Consider the following 12,046-nt stretch of genomic DNA (forward strand, 5'->3'; position numbering starts at 1 on the left):
AAGGGACTGTCCATGGGATCCTCATGGTTCTTCTACTCCATAAAAATACCAAAGGAAGAGCACTCATTAACCCCAGGAAGTAATTTGTCTTTTTTTTTTTTTAAAAAAAAAAAGTTCAAGTTAACCTATCATCCCATACAGCAACTGTATCAATAAAATGCAAAGGAAGTGTAGAAGTTCCTGAAGAGAAACTATTAAAATTCTTTCAAGACTAGATGCCTCTAGAGTAATACTTACGATCACTTTCGTCGTGAAGAGGCCATGCATGCAGAGGGAGGAAAAAAAAATAATCCTGAGAATTTGGAGAACAATAATACATCCTGTTTTTGAGAAGCCGGAATACAGCCTGGACAACTTGTATTTTACGAATTGCAGCAGTAATCCACGTAATGACAAGAACAAAAGGGACTACAGCTATGCTCCAAGATTTGGTGTTTCAAATTCTGTAAATACAGGGACTACAGCTTCATCCAGGCATGCCTGTTTATTGGTCTTATGAAAATGAACTGCTCTTTGTTTTTGACACATAGGCTCTCCTCCCCTGCCACTGTGCATGGGCCAGGAGCTTCACCCACCCAGAGCTCCTGTGGCAGAGCACCCTTGCCTGGCTTCCCAAACCGGTGGGGCACATAGATGGCCCTGAAAGCACGCATTGGGCCTTCCAGCAGGCCAGTTCAGAGCACTTGGGAGTTTTTGCCCTGTGGTATTTCAGCATTAAATCTTCTCAAGGCTGACAGAGACAGGAGAAGAGTCCCTGCTGTGCCAAGAGCTGCTCACCCCACATAAAGTGGAACCCACCTGGCAAGGAATGCACAGCCATCTCTCACTCATGGCACAACATCTCAAGGCAGATGCACCACACGCTGTGGCACTGCTCACATTACTATCTGACTTACAGAACAGATTAGTGTTTAATATCTCACTTGCCACCTCTCATGGCCTTTCTGATGGGAGTAGAAAAGCAACTACACAGGAAGCACATGGTTCAATACTGGGTGCACCTGAAGTCTTCAGTGCCACACCCATAAAAAAATTAGCTCAGTAGCTATTAAAAGGACAGAAGAGAAAACAAGAGAAATCCCTTACGAATACTTGCAGACTATACATCTAACATGCTGAATCATGAAACAAGGTATTTTTCATTACAGTGAGTGAATACAAAAAGTCACATTCAGATAGGAAGAATTTCACCATTTTTTTTACAATTTCATTTAGAAACAAGATTTCCATCAATGAAGGAGTAAAGGTAACAAGAAAAGAGCTTATTTTAGTTCAGTAAATCAATACAAAGTCTAGCTTGATCTTTCACGCAGACTTAAGATTCCTTTTCCTATTTGATTTTGTCCTTTTATTAACAGAAGTTAAAGAAATACTTTTACTACTTAGAGTAAACCTTCAGAAATTACATCAGCACAGGCAGAACAAAATTCCTTGGAATGAAAGGTACAGCCACATGAAAGCACTCACATGAGCTAAAGGGATGAATCCAGTGTCTCACTTCAATTCAAAGCTTTAGTTACTTGATGCAAAGGCACCTAGTGCTCTGCTTGAAGCAGGTAAATGGCAGTCCAGTCCAGCCTACTTTTTCCTTTAAACATCAGCATTATTTCAACAGATAAACATGTACTGAACAAAGTCTAGGCTCTGCAAATCACACAAACTAGACTCTGTTACTCCTAAAATTATCATGTCCTGCAGACTATTCCAAACCCCAAACTTCTAAACACCAGTGATGTGGAGATCCAGGACAGCTCAAGAACAATTCCAGACTGTAACACATTTTCGTGCTTGCTCTATTTGACTTCTATGGTTTTCTTCCCAGGAGATTCCTCTTTCATGCATACTTCTCAGAAATATGGATGATATGACTTCTAGGACACTTAAAAATACCAAAATCAAGTAAGTGTTTAACATTAACTTTTTAGAAACAATATAGCTGAAAAGCAGTTGAAGCAACCAGTTAGTTTTCATCTGAACTGAACTCAGTTTAGCTGCAGTTTTCACCATCTCATTGTGCAGTCACAAGCAGGTAGGGCCAAAAAAGGGAAGGGACATATTTTAGCAGTCCTGAATTGACGCTAGACTGCTCTACATTTTGCACACATGCCTAGAAGCAGTACAAATGCTCCCAGCAGGCCAGTAACTCTAGTTTGAAAGTCATTCTTCATATAGTCTCTACCCACATGCAGCTCCCCATTCTTTCCAACTCGTTCAGGCAAGTTCCTTCTCCAGGTAATAAAGTAGTTCTGCATTTACTCAGACCAAAGGTAATTCTTGGACACTATTTTTTTAATTCTTCTAAGTGTACTTTCATACCATAAGGAATCCATATGAGAGGAGGCATATATTAATTTGTGGTTTGTTGTTTTTTTTACTTTCTTCCATCACTCATATAATCACTTGCTTTCTGAAAAGCAAACATTACAGCTTGCTAACAATTTAACTGCTGCTCTGGATTGCTGAACTCCAAAGTCTTATCATAGCATGCATCTAAAGTAGGGAAGAGGATTAAGGCATTAACAAGTTGAACAAGAGGTCCTTAAACAACAAGTCCAGTCTGAGAAGCAGTGTGAGAAATATGTCTCTGGTAAGTAGCATTCCATTGCTTCTTCCATGCTAAATCCTACATACCAGCTCTCACAACACAGCATCACTGCTGTGTGTGAGGCGTGATGCTCACAACTGAAGTGGGATGTCACCTTCACCTGAAGAGCTGCCTCCGTTTCCAGAAAAGGATGCAACTATGATAACCTTGAAGCCTTATTTTCAAAGCACAGAATAGCTTATTACAGTTGCATTTATTGTCCCCATATGCAAAGAATCACCTCAAAATAGGTGAAAGTAGAAGTACAAGAAAAGACCATTTCAGAGACTCCTTTCCCCATTGCTTAAATTTTTGCTTTCCTTTCCTTCAAGTTCTGAATTCTTCCTGCCTGCCCTAAAATATTCTTTTTTTGTGCTCCAACCCTTCTCTTCCTTTCTGGACAGTGAATATCAGCTACCTTTTGGAAAACCATATACTATTCTCCTGTGCTGTTTATAAAGATGAGGCATCACCTCAAACGAGCAAGCAACACAATGAAGTAGTCACTGAAGTATCACTGTTGAAAATTATCATACAAGCCTTGAACTCACAATAATCTTGAGGGTAAACGTAACTGGAGTGGCTTGAGTGAACTCCCATAATTTACATTAACTGCAGCATGTTATTCAGCTATTTCTGCCTTTTTAAAGTTTGACAGACAGGTTCTCAGGATGCTGAAAGAGCAAGCAGACCATCAAACAAATTGCTGATCTGAAAATGAAACAGTCAAAGTCACATCTTACACACTCTCGCATACTTTCAAATCCTGCATTTGAAGGAGGTAAGAGATCTGGTTCCACAGTGACATAGAAGTGATCCTTAATGACATTGGTATTGCTCTCTGAGAAGTGGTGGGAACTTTTCAGAAGCTTCTCCAACAAACCAGACCTAAAGGTCTGAGCCCCACCACTCCAGTACACTGGAGCACACAACAGCATTTTCAAATCAGTGGTACTCATTAAGATGGTATGAAACTCTGAAAAGATTCTGCAGACTTTCTAAAATTAAAAAAAAAAAGGAAATACTTCTTGCCAGTAGGCTTTGGCTTCTCTTTGAACAGGAAAAAAGAACGATGGAACGGAAATTCATGTTTTGGAGGAGCTGAACAATAGAAATGACTAATCACCACTGAAGAATGCTTGAAACCCAGCCCCAGACCTTGAAAACCAGCAGAAGGGAAGGCTAGCCTTGAAGTGACTTTGAGCTCGTGTACTGGCTGCAATCCTCTCCCCCCTCACAACCAATTCCTTCAGTGAAGTCACAAATCAGTGACTAGAGATGACAGAGACTTTCACGGTAAGACACAGAGCATTTATTTAAGGCACATTTTCCAACCTTTGGAAGGGTCCACTTTCCAACATCAAACTATCACGTGGAATGTACATCAGTATAAAAGAGCTTTGCAGGTTCCTGATAATAATTCTAGTAAAAGCTAGAAAGTGAATCGTACCCTAACATTTAGATAACTCAGGAACACATACATGTAAGGCTTGTCTCAAATTTGACTGCCTGCTTTATCTTCTTCAAACTACAGCATGTAGCTTAGGGGATCAAATCCCCAATACAGCATGAAGTATTTCCACTGCAGCAGCCCCATGTGTGCCTGTCTCAAGGCAGTTATTTCATACTAAGGAATGCAGCAAGTATTTTAAATAAAACAGCTTTCCACACAATTATCAGAAACTCCACCAAAGCTGTGAGAAAAGCAAGGAGATAAATGGAAGCATTAAGTGAAGCATGTGACATAGACAACTATTTCAATGTTTAAAGTTTTCCCTTGCCCACACTGTCTGCAATATCCAGTTCTCCAGCTACCCCCATTTTTATTATTTTTTTTTAAGTATTTGGGGGGGGGAGGAGAGTGTTTTGTTTGGCTTTTGTTTGGATTTGAAGACTTTCACTATTAGAGTTCTACCCAACGAGACTAAAAAACAGTATCTCTGAAACAAGAAATAATTACTCCTGAAGTCTGACCAGTAGACATTTAAGCACCTGAAAAAAAAATAAATAAAACAACAACACTTGTAAAGAAGTTATTTCAATCTTGTGACCAGAACCACGTCTTGTTTGTAAACAGTTGACTGAAAATATTACACAGTGTCCCAAAGTCTAATCGGTCAGACACAGGCTCTGCCAGTACTCCCTTGACTAGAATGAGCACAGAGAGCAGTGTTTCAGCTGTCTAACGAATTTTTCCTCTGGCTCTAGAAAAGTCTTTAAAAAATAAATAAATAAGTTTCTAAAGCTTCAGGAAAGAGGCAAACCTTCAAACCTATTTTCCAAAGGAGGCTAAAATTCCATTTTTTTTTCCCTCCCCCCCCCAAGTAGCACACTACACCACACACTGTGGAAGCCTGCAGGTAAAGCAGCACACATCAGCTTGACTGCAAACAAGTAGCTGGCTGGCAGCTTGCTGAAGTTGCTCAGCAGAACCAAAGCTGGCAGAAGTAGGAAAAGTTTTACTTAAGACAAATTCTGGAACAGGGCTACGAATAAAACAACCAGGAACAGTCCACACTACTATAAGAAACCAAATATCCTAAACCTTTTGCCGCTGTTCCCCCCAAGTCATTAACGTAGCATCACTGAACATTAGAACTACAGAACATATCAGAAGAATTACTTTTAATTTCTTAGTCACAGAAGACTACAGGAAAAACTCTACATACCCTGGCATTTAGTATTAGCCACAAAGCTTTTTCCTTTTTCCTAAAAACTAACTTAGATATCAACTTGAGTCTTTCCATTATCAAAGTAGCACATTTTACATTAGCACATGTAATACCATGACCTCAGCTTTTTATCAACAGCCCAAAAGTGAGGGGGAAAAACACCTCCATGTACATACATCCAACTTTTCTGAAAAAGCTCCTTACTGGAGCACAACACAGGCTGCAACAAAACCCTCAGTATAATTTGCTTCAAGGATAAGTGACTCAATAGAACAGGCTGATTCAGAAACATTACACTTCCTACATTTTTCACTAATAAAAATAAAATAATTTTTCTTTTAAAAAAAGAGAGAAAAACACACCCAAAGCCTATCAGTATCAAGGTAAGCTGGCTGTATAAGGTTTAAAGTTTTGGAAATGAGCAAGAACATGGGAATGGGAATGTGCTGGTAAGCCAGTGCTTTTCCTCCTGTCCACAACCCTCAACTCTCCTATTTGTATTCTTCTTGAAAGACTTGCGCACTCCTGACCCAAAGGTGTTAATGTGATTTGCATTTTCTGAAGTTCGGAGTATAGCCAGTGAAAGCTGCTGGGGACTGAATATTGCCTCTGGTAAAGGTGTGAACTACTTTCATCCATCTCAATACATTACTAAGGCCCTACTTCCTCCAAACATGACCCAACTAGTCTGTTTAGACTAGAGGTCTCATACGGATCATCTTTTAATCCATATGCTTATGTGAAATTTAATCTAGATAGTCTTTTTATAAAGTTATCGTCCCATCTTCTTTTATACTGGTAAGTTTCTCCATATACATAGGCTTTCTACATCAGTACTAATAATTTCCCAAATTGCACACACACATACACCAAAACCCAGAGTTAAAATGTAATACTGTCAAACTACGCAACTAAGTGTTACCCCTGAATTCAGCATTTCCAAGCTTATGTTCCTTGTGGATTAAATGCATTCTCAAATGAAAGCCGTTTATAAGTCACAAGAGACATTTAATAGGTCACTTCTACAAAGTATTTAATCCATTAAAACAGATAAACATTTGGTCTATCTGCAAGATGCTATAAACTTTACTCATTAAGATGAGGAATCCTTTAGGGGAGTGTAAAGGAAGGAGGAGAAGAGAAAGGCATTTTTTAACCATATTCATGGATTAATTATTGCATAATATGCCTGTCGCTCAAATGACATTTTGGTTGACTAAGTACTACGCAAGAAGTTAAATTACGCAAGTATTCTTGAATCAGCTAGAGGGTACTTAAAACAACAAGCATGCCTGGGGTGCAGAAATTACTGACAAGTTTGAGAGTAGTTTAAAAAAATAAATCTTTATAAGCAGCGTGATTTTGGGAAACCTGATGAGACATTTTCTATGGGGAGAAATTCACATCAGCAGAGGATGCTTGACATATAACAATGTGAGATCAAATGGGTTTAAAATGTAAAAATAAAAGTATTTGTCTTTATAGGATTTAAGAGACTTAGTCATTCAGCCTATCCATTATGAGATTGCTAGTTTTAAACTAGCTGTGCTGATCCACAACAGCAAAAACCTATGAATTCCTGCACCAATGCCCCTCCTCATATCTGTTAGATTTTTCCATTTAATTTTTCTTGAAATACTGGAACCAAGCTGTTTTTAAAATCGAAACATGATTCCCAGAAATAGAAAGGAAACCATTTCCAAGACAAATAAGCACCTGATCTAATTCAAATTCCATGCCACACTCAAAGTTACATGCTCTTGCTGGTGTTGAGATTTCAGCATTGACACAAGTCTGAGTAGAAATAGCTTACAAATTATCCAGCCTGTGCATAAGAAGTCAGCGTGCACCTAGTGAGTGCTTTCTAAGGGGTGGGGGAAAACGAGTGTTAATTTTGGTCAAGACTAGCATATCAGAAGCTGAACATTCACCATCAAAGTATTACTTTTCATTCCAGTTTCACAAGTTCAGTCATTTTTCTGATAATTTTTCTCACCATGAACAATTTTTCACTTTTTTCCCCCCAGTAGTCTGGATTGCTGACAAGTCTCTGAACCAAGTATTTTGACAGTCTTCATGCCAACAATCACTTGATGCACCGCTTAACCAGTATTAAGTCCCTAACTATAAGTTCTCACATGTGGACATGAGAATTACTTGGACATTTCTACTGCCATTCACTATACAACAGAGCAAGAAAAACCATTAAGAAATCTGGGCAACACTGTTTAAACAGATACTAATAACCAGCTCACCTCCATGCATCTTCTCAACCACTTGAAAGTCAGTAACTCATACATACTCAAAGCAAACTACCTGATCTTTAGCTCTCTGGACTGCATCACAGGCAAGAAGCCAAATATGTTGTATAGCAGTCTCTTTGGAGAAAAAGCATCATGTTTCAATCTTTGCATCCACTGATCCATTAGATACACAGCATGAGATGAACAAACTGAAAAAAAGGTTCTCCCAAAGGTACTACCTACAGAAGTTACAAGCAGCAGCACCACTTCTAGTAAAAATACTAGCGACTTTGTAAGCAAGTTGTTCTTACTTCAGAAAAGCAAAAGTGAACTCTGTATGTGTCAACTGATGCCCGAACAAAACCAAAACAAATTAGCTCTTCTCCCCCCAGTTCTGAAAAACAAAACAAAACACACAAGTTTTTAATATTTCATTTCTTCTAAACAGCTCCAGTTTCATTGTACTTTGATTACATACAATGTACTGTACCCTTACATATGATACTCTGTTATATGTTTCTAGGAGAGGACAGTTAGCTCACAGTAGGCTTAAAGGTGAGTGGCAACGGACAACAAGTCAGCTTTGTCCCTTTTTCCCAACAAGGAGTAAGACACACAGTAATCTCCTAGCTCCCAAAAAGCTGCAGTTCAATAGAAGAGACTAGAACTAGCCACAGTAGGGCAAGCTTTTACTATAGTCCTAGACGATTAACCCACATGCTTCCTGACACTTGCTTAAAATCTGCTACAGTAGCTTTCTCCTGGTCCCGAGGGAACCTCAGCTCAAACATAACCCACTAGGCAAACAAAGCTCAAGGCAAGCCTTAAATTAATGACAGTGGGCAATAAGAATAGAATAATAACTTTACAACACCCCCCAAGAAAACCAAACAAAACAAAAAAAAACCAAAAAAACCCACCACCACAAAAAAAACCCCAAACACCACAATGCCAAACTCCACCAAAACCAAAACAAAAACCTAAACAAAGTACTACATATTATTGATAACTACTGGAGCAGAAATACATTCTTCCAACAGCTACCTAGAGGCTAGCTCATATGCAAGTCATTCTTAAAGGACCCTAAGGATAGAGTAAAACTAGCAGTTCTGTAGTCCTGTCAACTATACATTTCAAGTATATAGACACCACAAGAACTTAAGTTATGTTTCTATTACAGCTAAAGATATTATCAGCTCATTTTCAGCATTATTTCACATGCTATTGTTACACCTTAGGAGAGTTTAGCAAAGCACTCAAGACCTCTTCATCTAAGAAACTGGGGAAGTGTTGTGACAGATGCAAGAAAAGAATCATGTCAAGAAATGCCTTTGCAGAGTAACAGAACTCCTTTGGCAGAGCTTTTTGAAGGCTTTCCAACTCCCCTGAAGGCAGGAACCCTGCCCAGCTGGACTGCTGCAGAAGCTAACACTAACGTGTTTCTGGAGAACTCCAGTGTAATCAGGGGATGGCTCTAGGTCTACCTCCAGAGACATAAAGCAAGTGCAGGCCCTGCTTTGAGATCAAAACTCCTCAATGCTAAGAGTGTTTGGAAGGGGCTCTAGTATCCTGAAGTCTGATTGAACCAATCCGGCAGCATCCCTGTAAAGCCAACAGACAGCCTGGAGTTGTTTAACATCTCTCAAGGTTGCCCTTCAGGAAATGTACCCACACGTGCCAGGGGGAAGCTGACCTCAGAATTGTTCTTTACCAAAAATACCACTGCATTGACAGGGCATTCCCATACTTCAGCATAAAGCCACAAACTGAACCTCAGAACTGAATAGTTAAGGGTGGTGAGATGAAAGAGGACTTCCTTCAGGTTTTAGAAGGATGAAGGAAAGAACCCAGAATTAGCAACAGATTTCATTAATAAACACTGGTTTAGCAAAGACTACTCTGTTCCCAGTTTCAGAAAGAGGCTACCACTGACAGATGCCACAGAGACCTCTCCCAAAGTTTTCAGACAGTTCACTTTCGCATAGTGCATTAAATACTAAGTTAAAAGACAAGCATTTCTACCGACTGCAATTCCAGCTCTTAAAGTTTTCTATAGCCTAGAATGTGTTGATACTCTGAAATCAGACACTGCTGAAGCTTCAAAAATTATTAAAAAATATGCTTATAACTGTAGCCAGTAGGGGTCATTTCAGTGTAAAAAATTGCAGTGGAAGAAAAAGCTAGAGACAGGAAGGAGAGTAAAAACATAAATTTCTACTCACAGTTCTGTAAGTCACTTCCATTTCCTCCTCCCTGAACAGGGGTAGGAAAGGGTTTGCACTCCCAGTAGACAGAATTTTTAAAAGTAGCCTTTATTCCGTTAATGGATAAAGGCATGGCTTAGTTCTACTCACAGATCAGTCTAGCCTGTTGCACGTGTGCCTGTAAAATTTGTTTAGGTCACAACAATCAAAATAACTGAAGCAACTGACCTCTTTCCAGTGATCAGAGGTAGTACATGAAGTCCCCTTTCTTCCTTGCTGCTACCTCTCTTGCATAACATGCACCATGAAGAACTGCATTACTTCTGTTGCTTAGAAAGAGGCAGTTGCCTGAGAATTCAATAATAGTATTCCAGGACTATTTATAAGGCTGACAGTTCAGCTCAGTTGCTTTTCATTTACAAGAATGAAAATTAAATAGATAACTTATCTCCCTGGCTATTCCTATAGGGACAGCTGGAACTAGTTCCTAACCACAACACTAATTGAAATGCAATCTTGCCAACAAATGCTTCATACTATTTTCAACAGTAGATGGGACATGTTACGAGTTGAACTGCAGCAACGTACAGATTGCATCACTTCAAAGGAATGAAATACTCCTATACTGCCAGAGACGTCCGTACTGTGATACAGTAAGGGAGTGGGAACATTAAGGCATTTAATGACTGCAGGCTTTTAGTTCCTTTAACCAGGGGCAGGACGGGGAGCTGTTTAAGCCAAGCTGTTACTTGAAAACATGCAACAAGAGAAACTCATCCAAAACTAAGTGCTTCTACTTTTCTATTTAAGAGAACTGCTCCAGCACTTCATTAAAAATAGTGAGAGACTACAACATTCGGCAACATGGTGTCAACCAAGGTCTTGAAAGTAGTTTAGGGCCATTTTTAAGTGTTTAACAACAGAGCTTTTAACCCTGGAGCTGGTCCTACCCAAGCAACAACTGCAGAGGCTGATGGCATCGGTTACAGACCAGGCAGGACACGCTGCTCTGCTTTGCTGTGGTTTGCAATTTATTCATAAGGGAGGCAAATGGAGTTTAAAACGAGGAGCTCAGGAACAAAGGTCAGCTGCCCACTAAAAATGACTGGTTTTAGCTCACTCTTAACAGTGCATCATTTTAAATGCGAGGTTTTTTGGACAGATGCTGCCACCCCAGCTCTCTGGACTTTCTGCTGCCCTCTACCCGCCGAGGGGAGACCGCCTCCCGCTCCTTTTCCAGAATTGTCGAAGCTCCCGCTCCCAGACTCACATACATTTACACACATCCCAAACTAGTGGTTATTTGTAACCTCTTTACAGCGCCATGTTTTCCCTCAACTTGGAGGAAAAGGGAGCTGGATGGAAAAGAAGAAAAGATTCTAAAAATGTGTCTTTGGCATTTTGTGAGTTATATTTGTGAAAAACAAAATCTGAGATACTCTGACAGATACCGAATTTGAAAGGGGGGGGGGGTGGTGAAGTCCTCTTGCAGTTCATAGCGACTAATCAGGCTGCAGGAAGCAGAAGTGACTTAGAGAGGAGTTCTGCCGTAGGAATTTCTCCCTCCCCCTTGATGCTCCAGCAGGGAAAAGGCATCCCTTACCATCACACAGCAAATAGGACAGGCGGGGAGATATTAAGTGACAGGAACAGGAAGGAAAACTTGACAACAGATGATCAGCCTTTGTGTTTCCTTACAGAGGAGGCAATCCGGAATAGGCATCATGTGTGCGCACGACTGACCTCCGCAGATTGCCATCTGCCAAACCTTTCCTTTATCGAGGAATTTTCCTCAGGCATCAGATCGTATTAGCTATTAGTAAACCGGTGAAGCGCTATGGAAAGGGAGAAGAGACTGGAAGTTCAGGCTAAGCAAAAGAAAGGTAAAAGTTTTAAAGAGAGGGGTTGAGGGAGTAAAGCTTACGAGACACACTTGCGGATCGGATCGGACAGGCGGGCGGCGGGGAGAGAAGGAGGAAGCACCGGCGCGTTCCCTCCCCGCCCCCCCGCGGGTCCCCCACCCGAGGAACGGACGGACGGACGGATGAATGGATGGATGGATGGATGGATGATGTCCCGCCGCCTCTCACCTTCACAGACGCCCACTTCGTACTCGGTGATGGAGTCCCCGTTGAGCGGAGGTCGGATGACACAGCGCAAGCCCCGGTCGCAAGCTCCGTGCAGCCCGTAGACTCCCCCGCAGCTTTCGTTGCGTTGCCGAGCGCACATGAAACAACAACCGCAGATCCCCAGCACGATGCTACCGGGGCAACTCTTCGGCTCTTCGCATTTGGATTCGTCGCAGGGTAAGCAGACCAGAGCCCGCGTCCCCGACTCGCCCAG

General features: G+C 40.9%; 1 protein-coding gene across 1 annotated transcript in view; it reads right to left on the minus strand.

Annotated features, from left to right (window-relative positions):
* The window catches only part of CRIM1 (cysteine rich transmembrane BMP regulator 1 (chordin-like)), a 175,396-nt gene that overhangs the window by 156,241 nt on the left and 7,109 nt on the right, over positions 1-12,046 (minus strand). The window contains exon 3 of the mRNA XM_010004603.1: positions 11,794-12,038. Coding sequence (XP_010002905.1) covers positions 11,794-12,038 — 245 coding nt within the window. The remainder of the gene's footprint in view (positions 1-11,793; positions 12,039-12,046) is intronic.

Source organism: Chaetura pelagica, unplaced genomic scaffold (assembly GCF_000747805.2).
Source record: "Chaetura pelagica isolate M959 unplaced genomic scaffold, ChaPel_1.0 scaffold278, whole genome shotgun sequence".
Classification (NCBI taxonomy): domain Eukaryota; kingdom Metazoa; phylum Chordata; class Aves; order Apodiformes; family Apodidae; genus Chaetura; species Chaetura pelagica.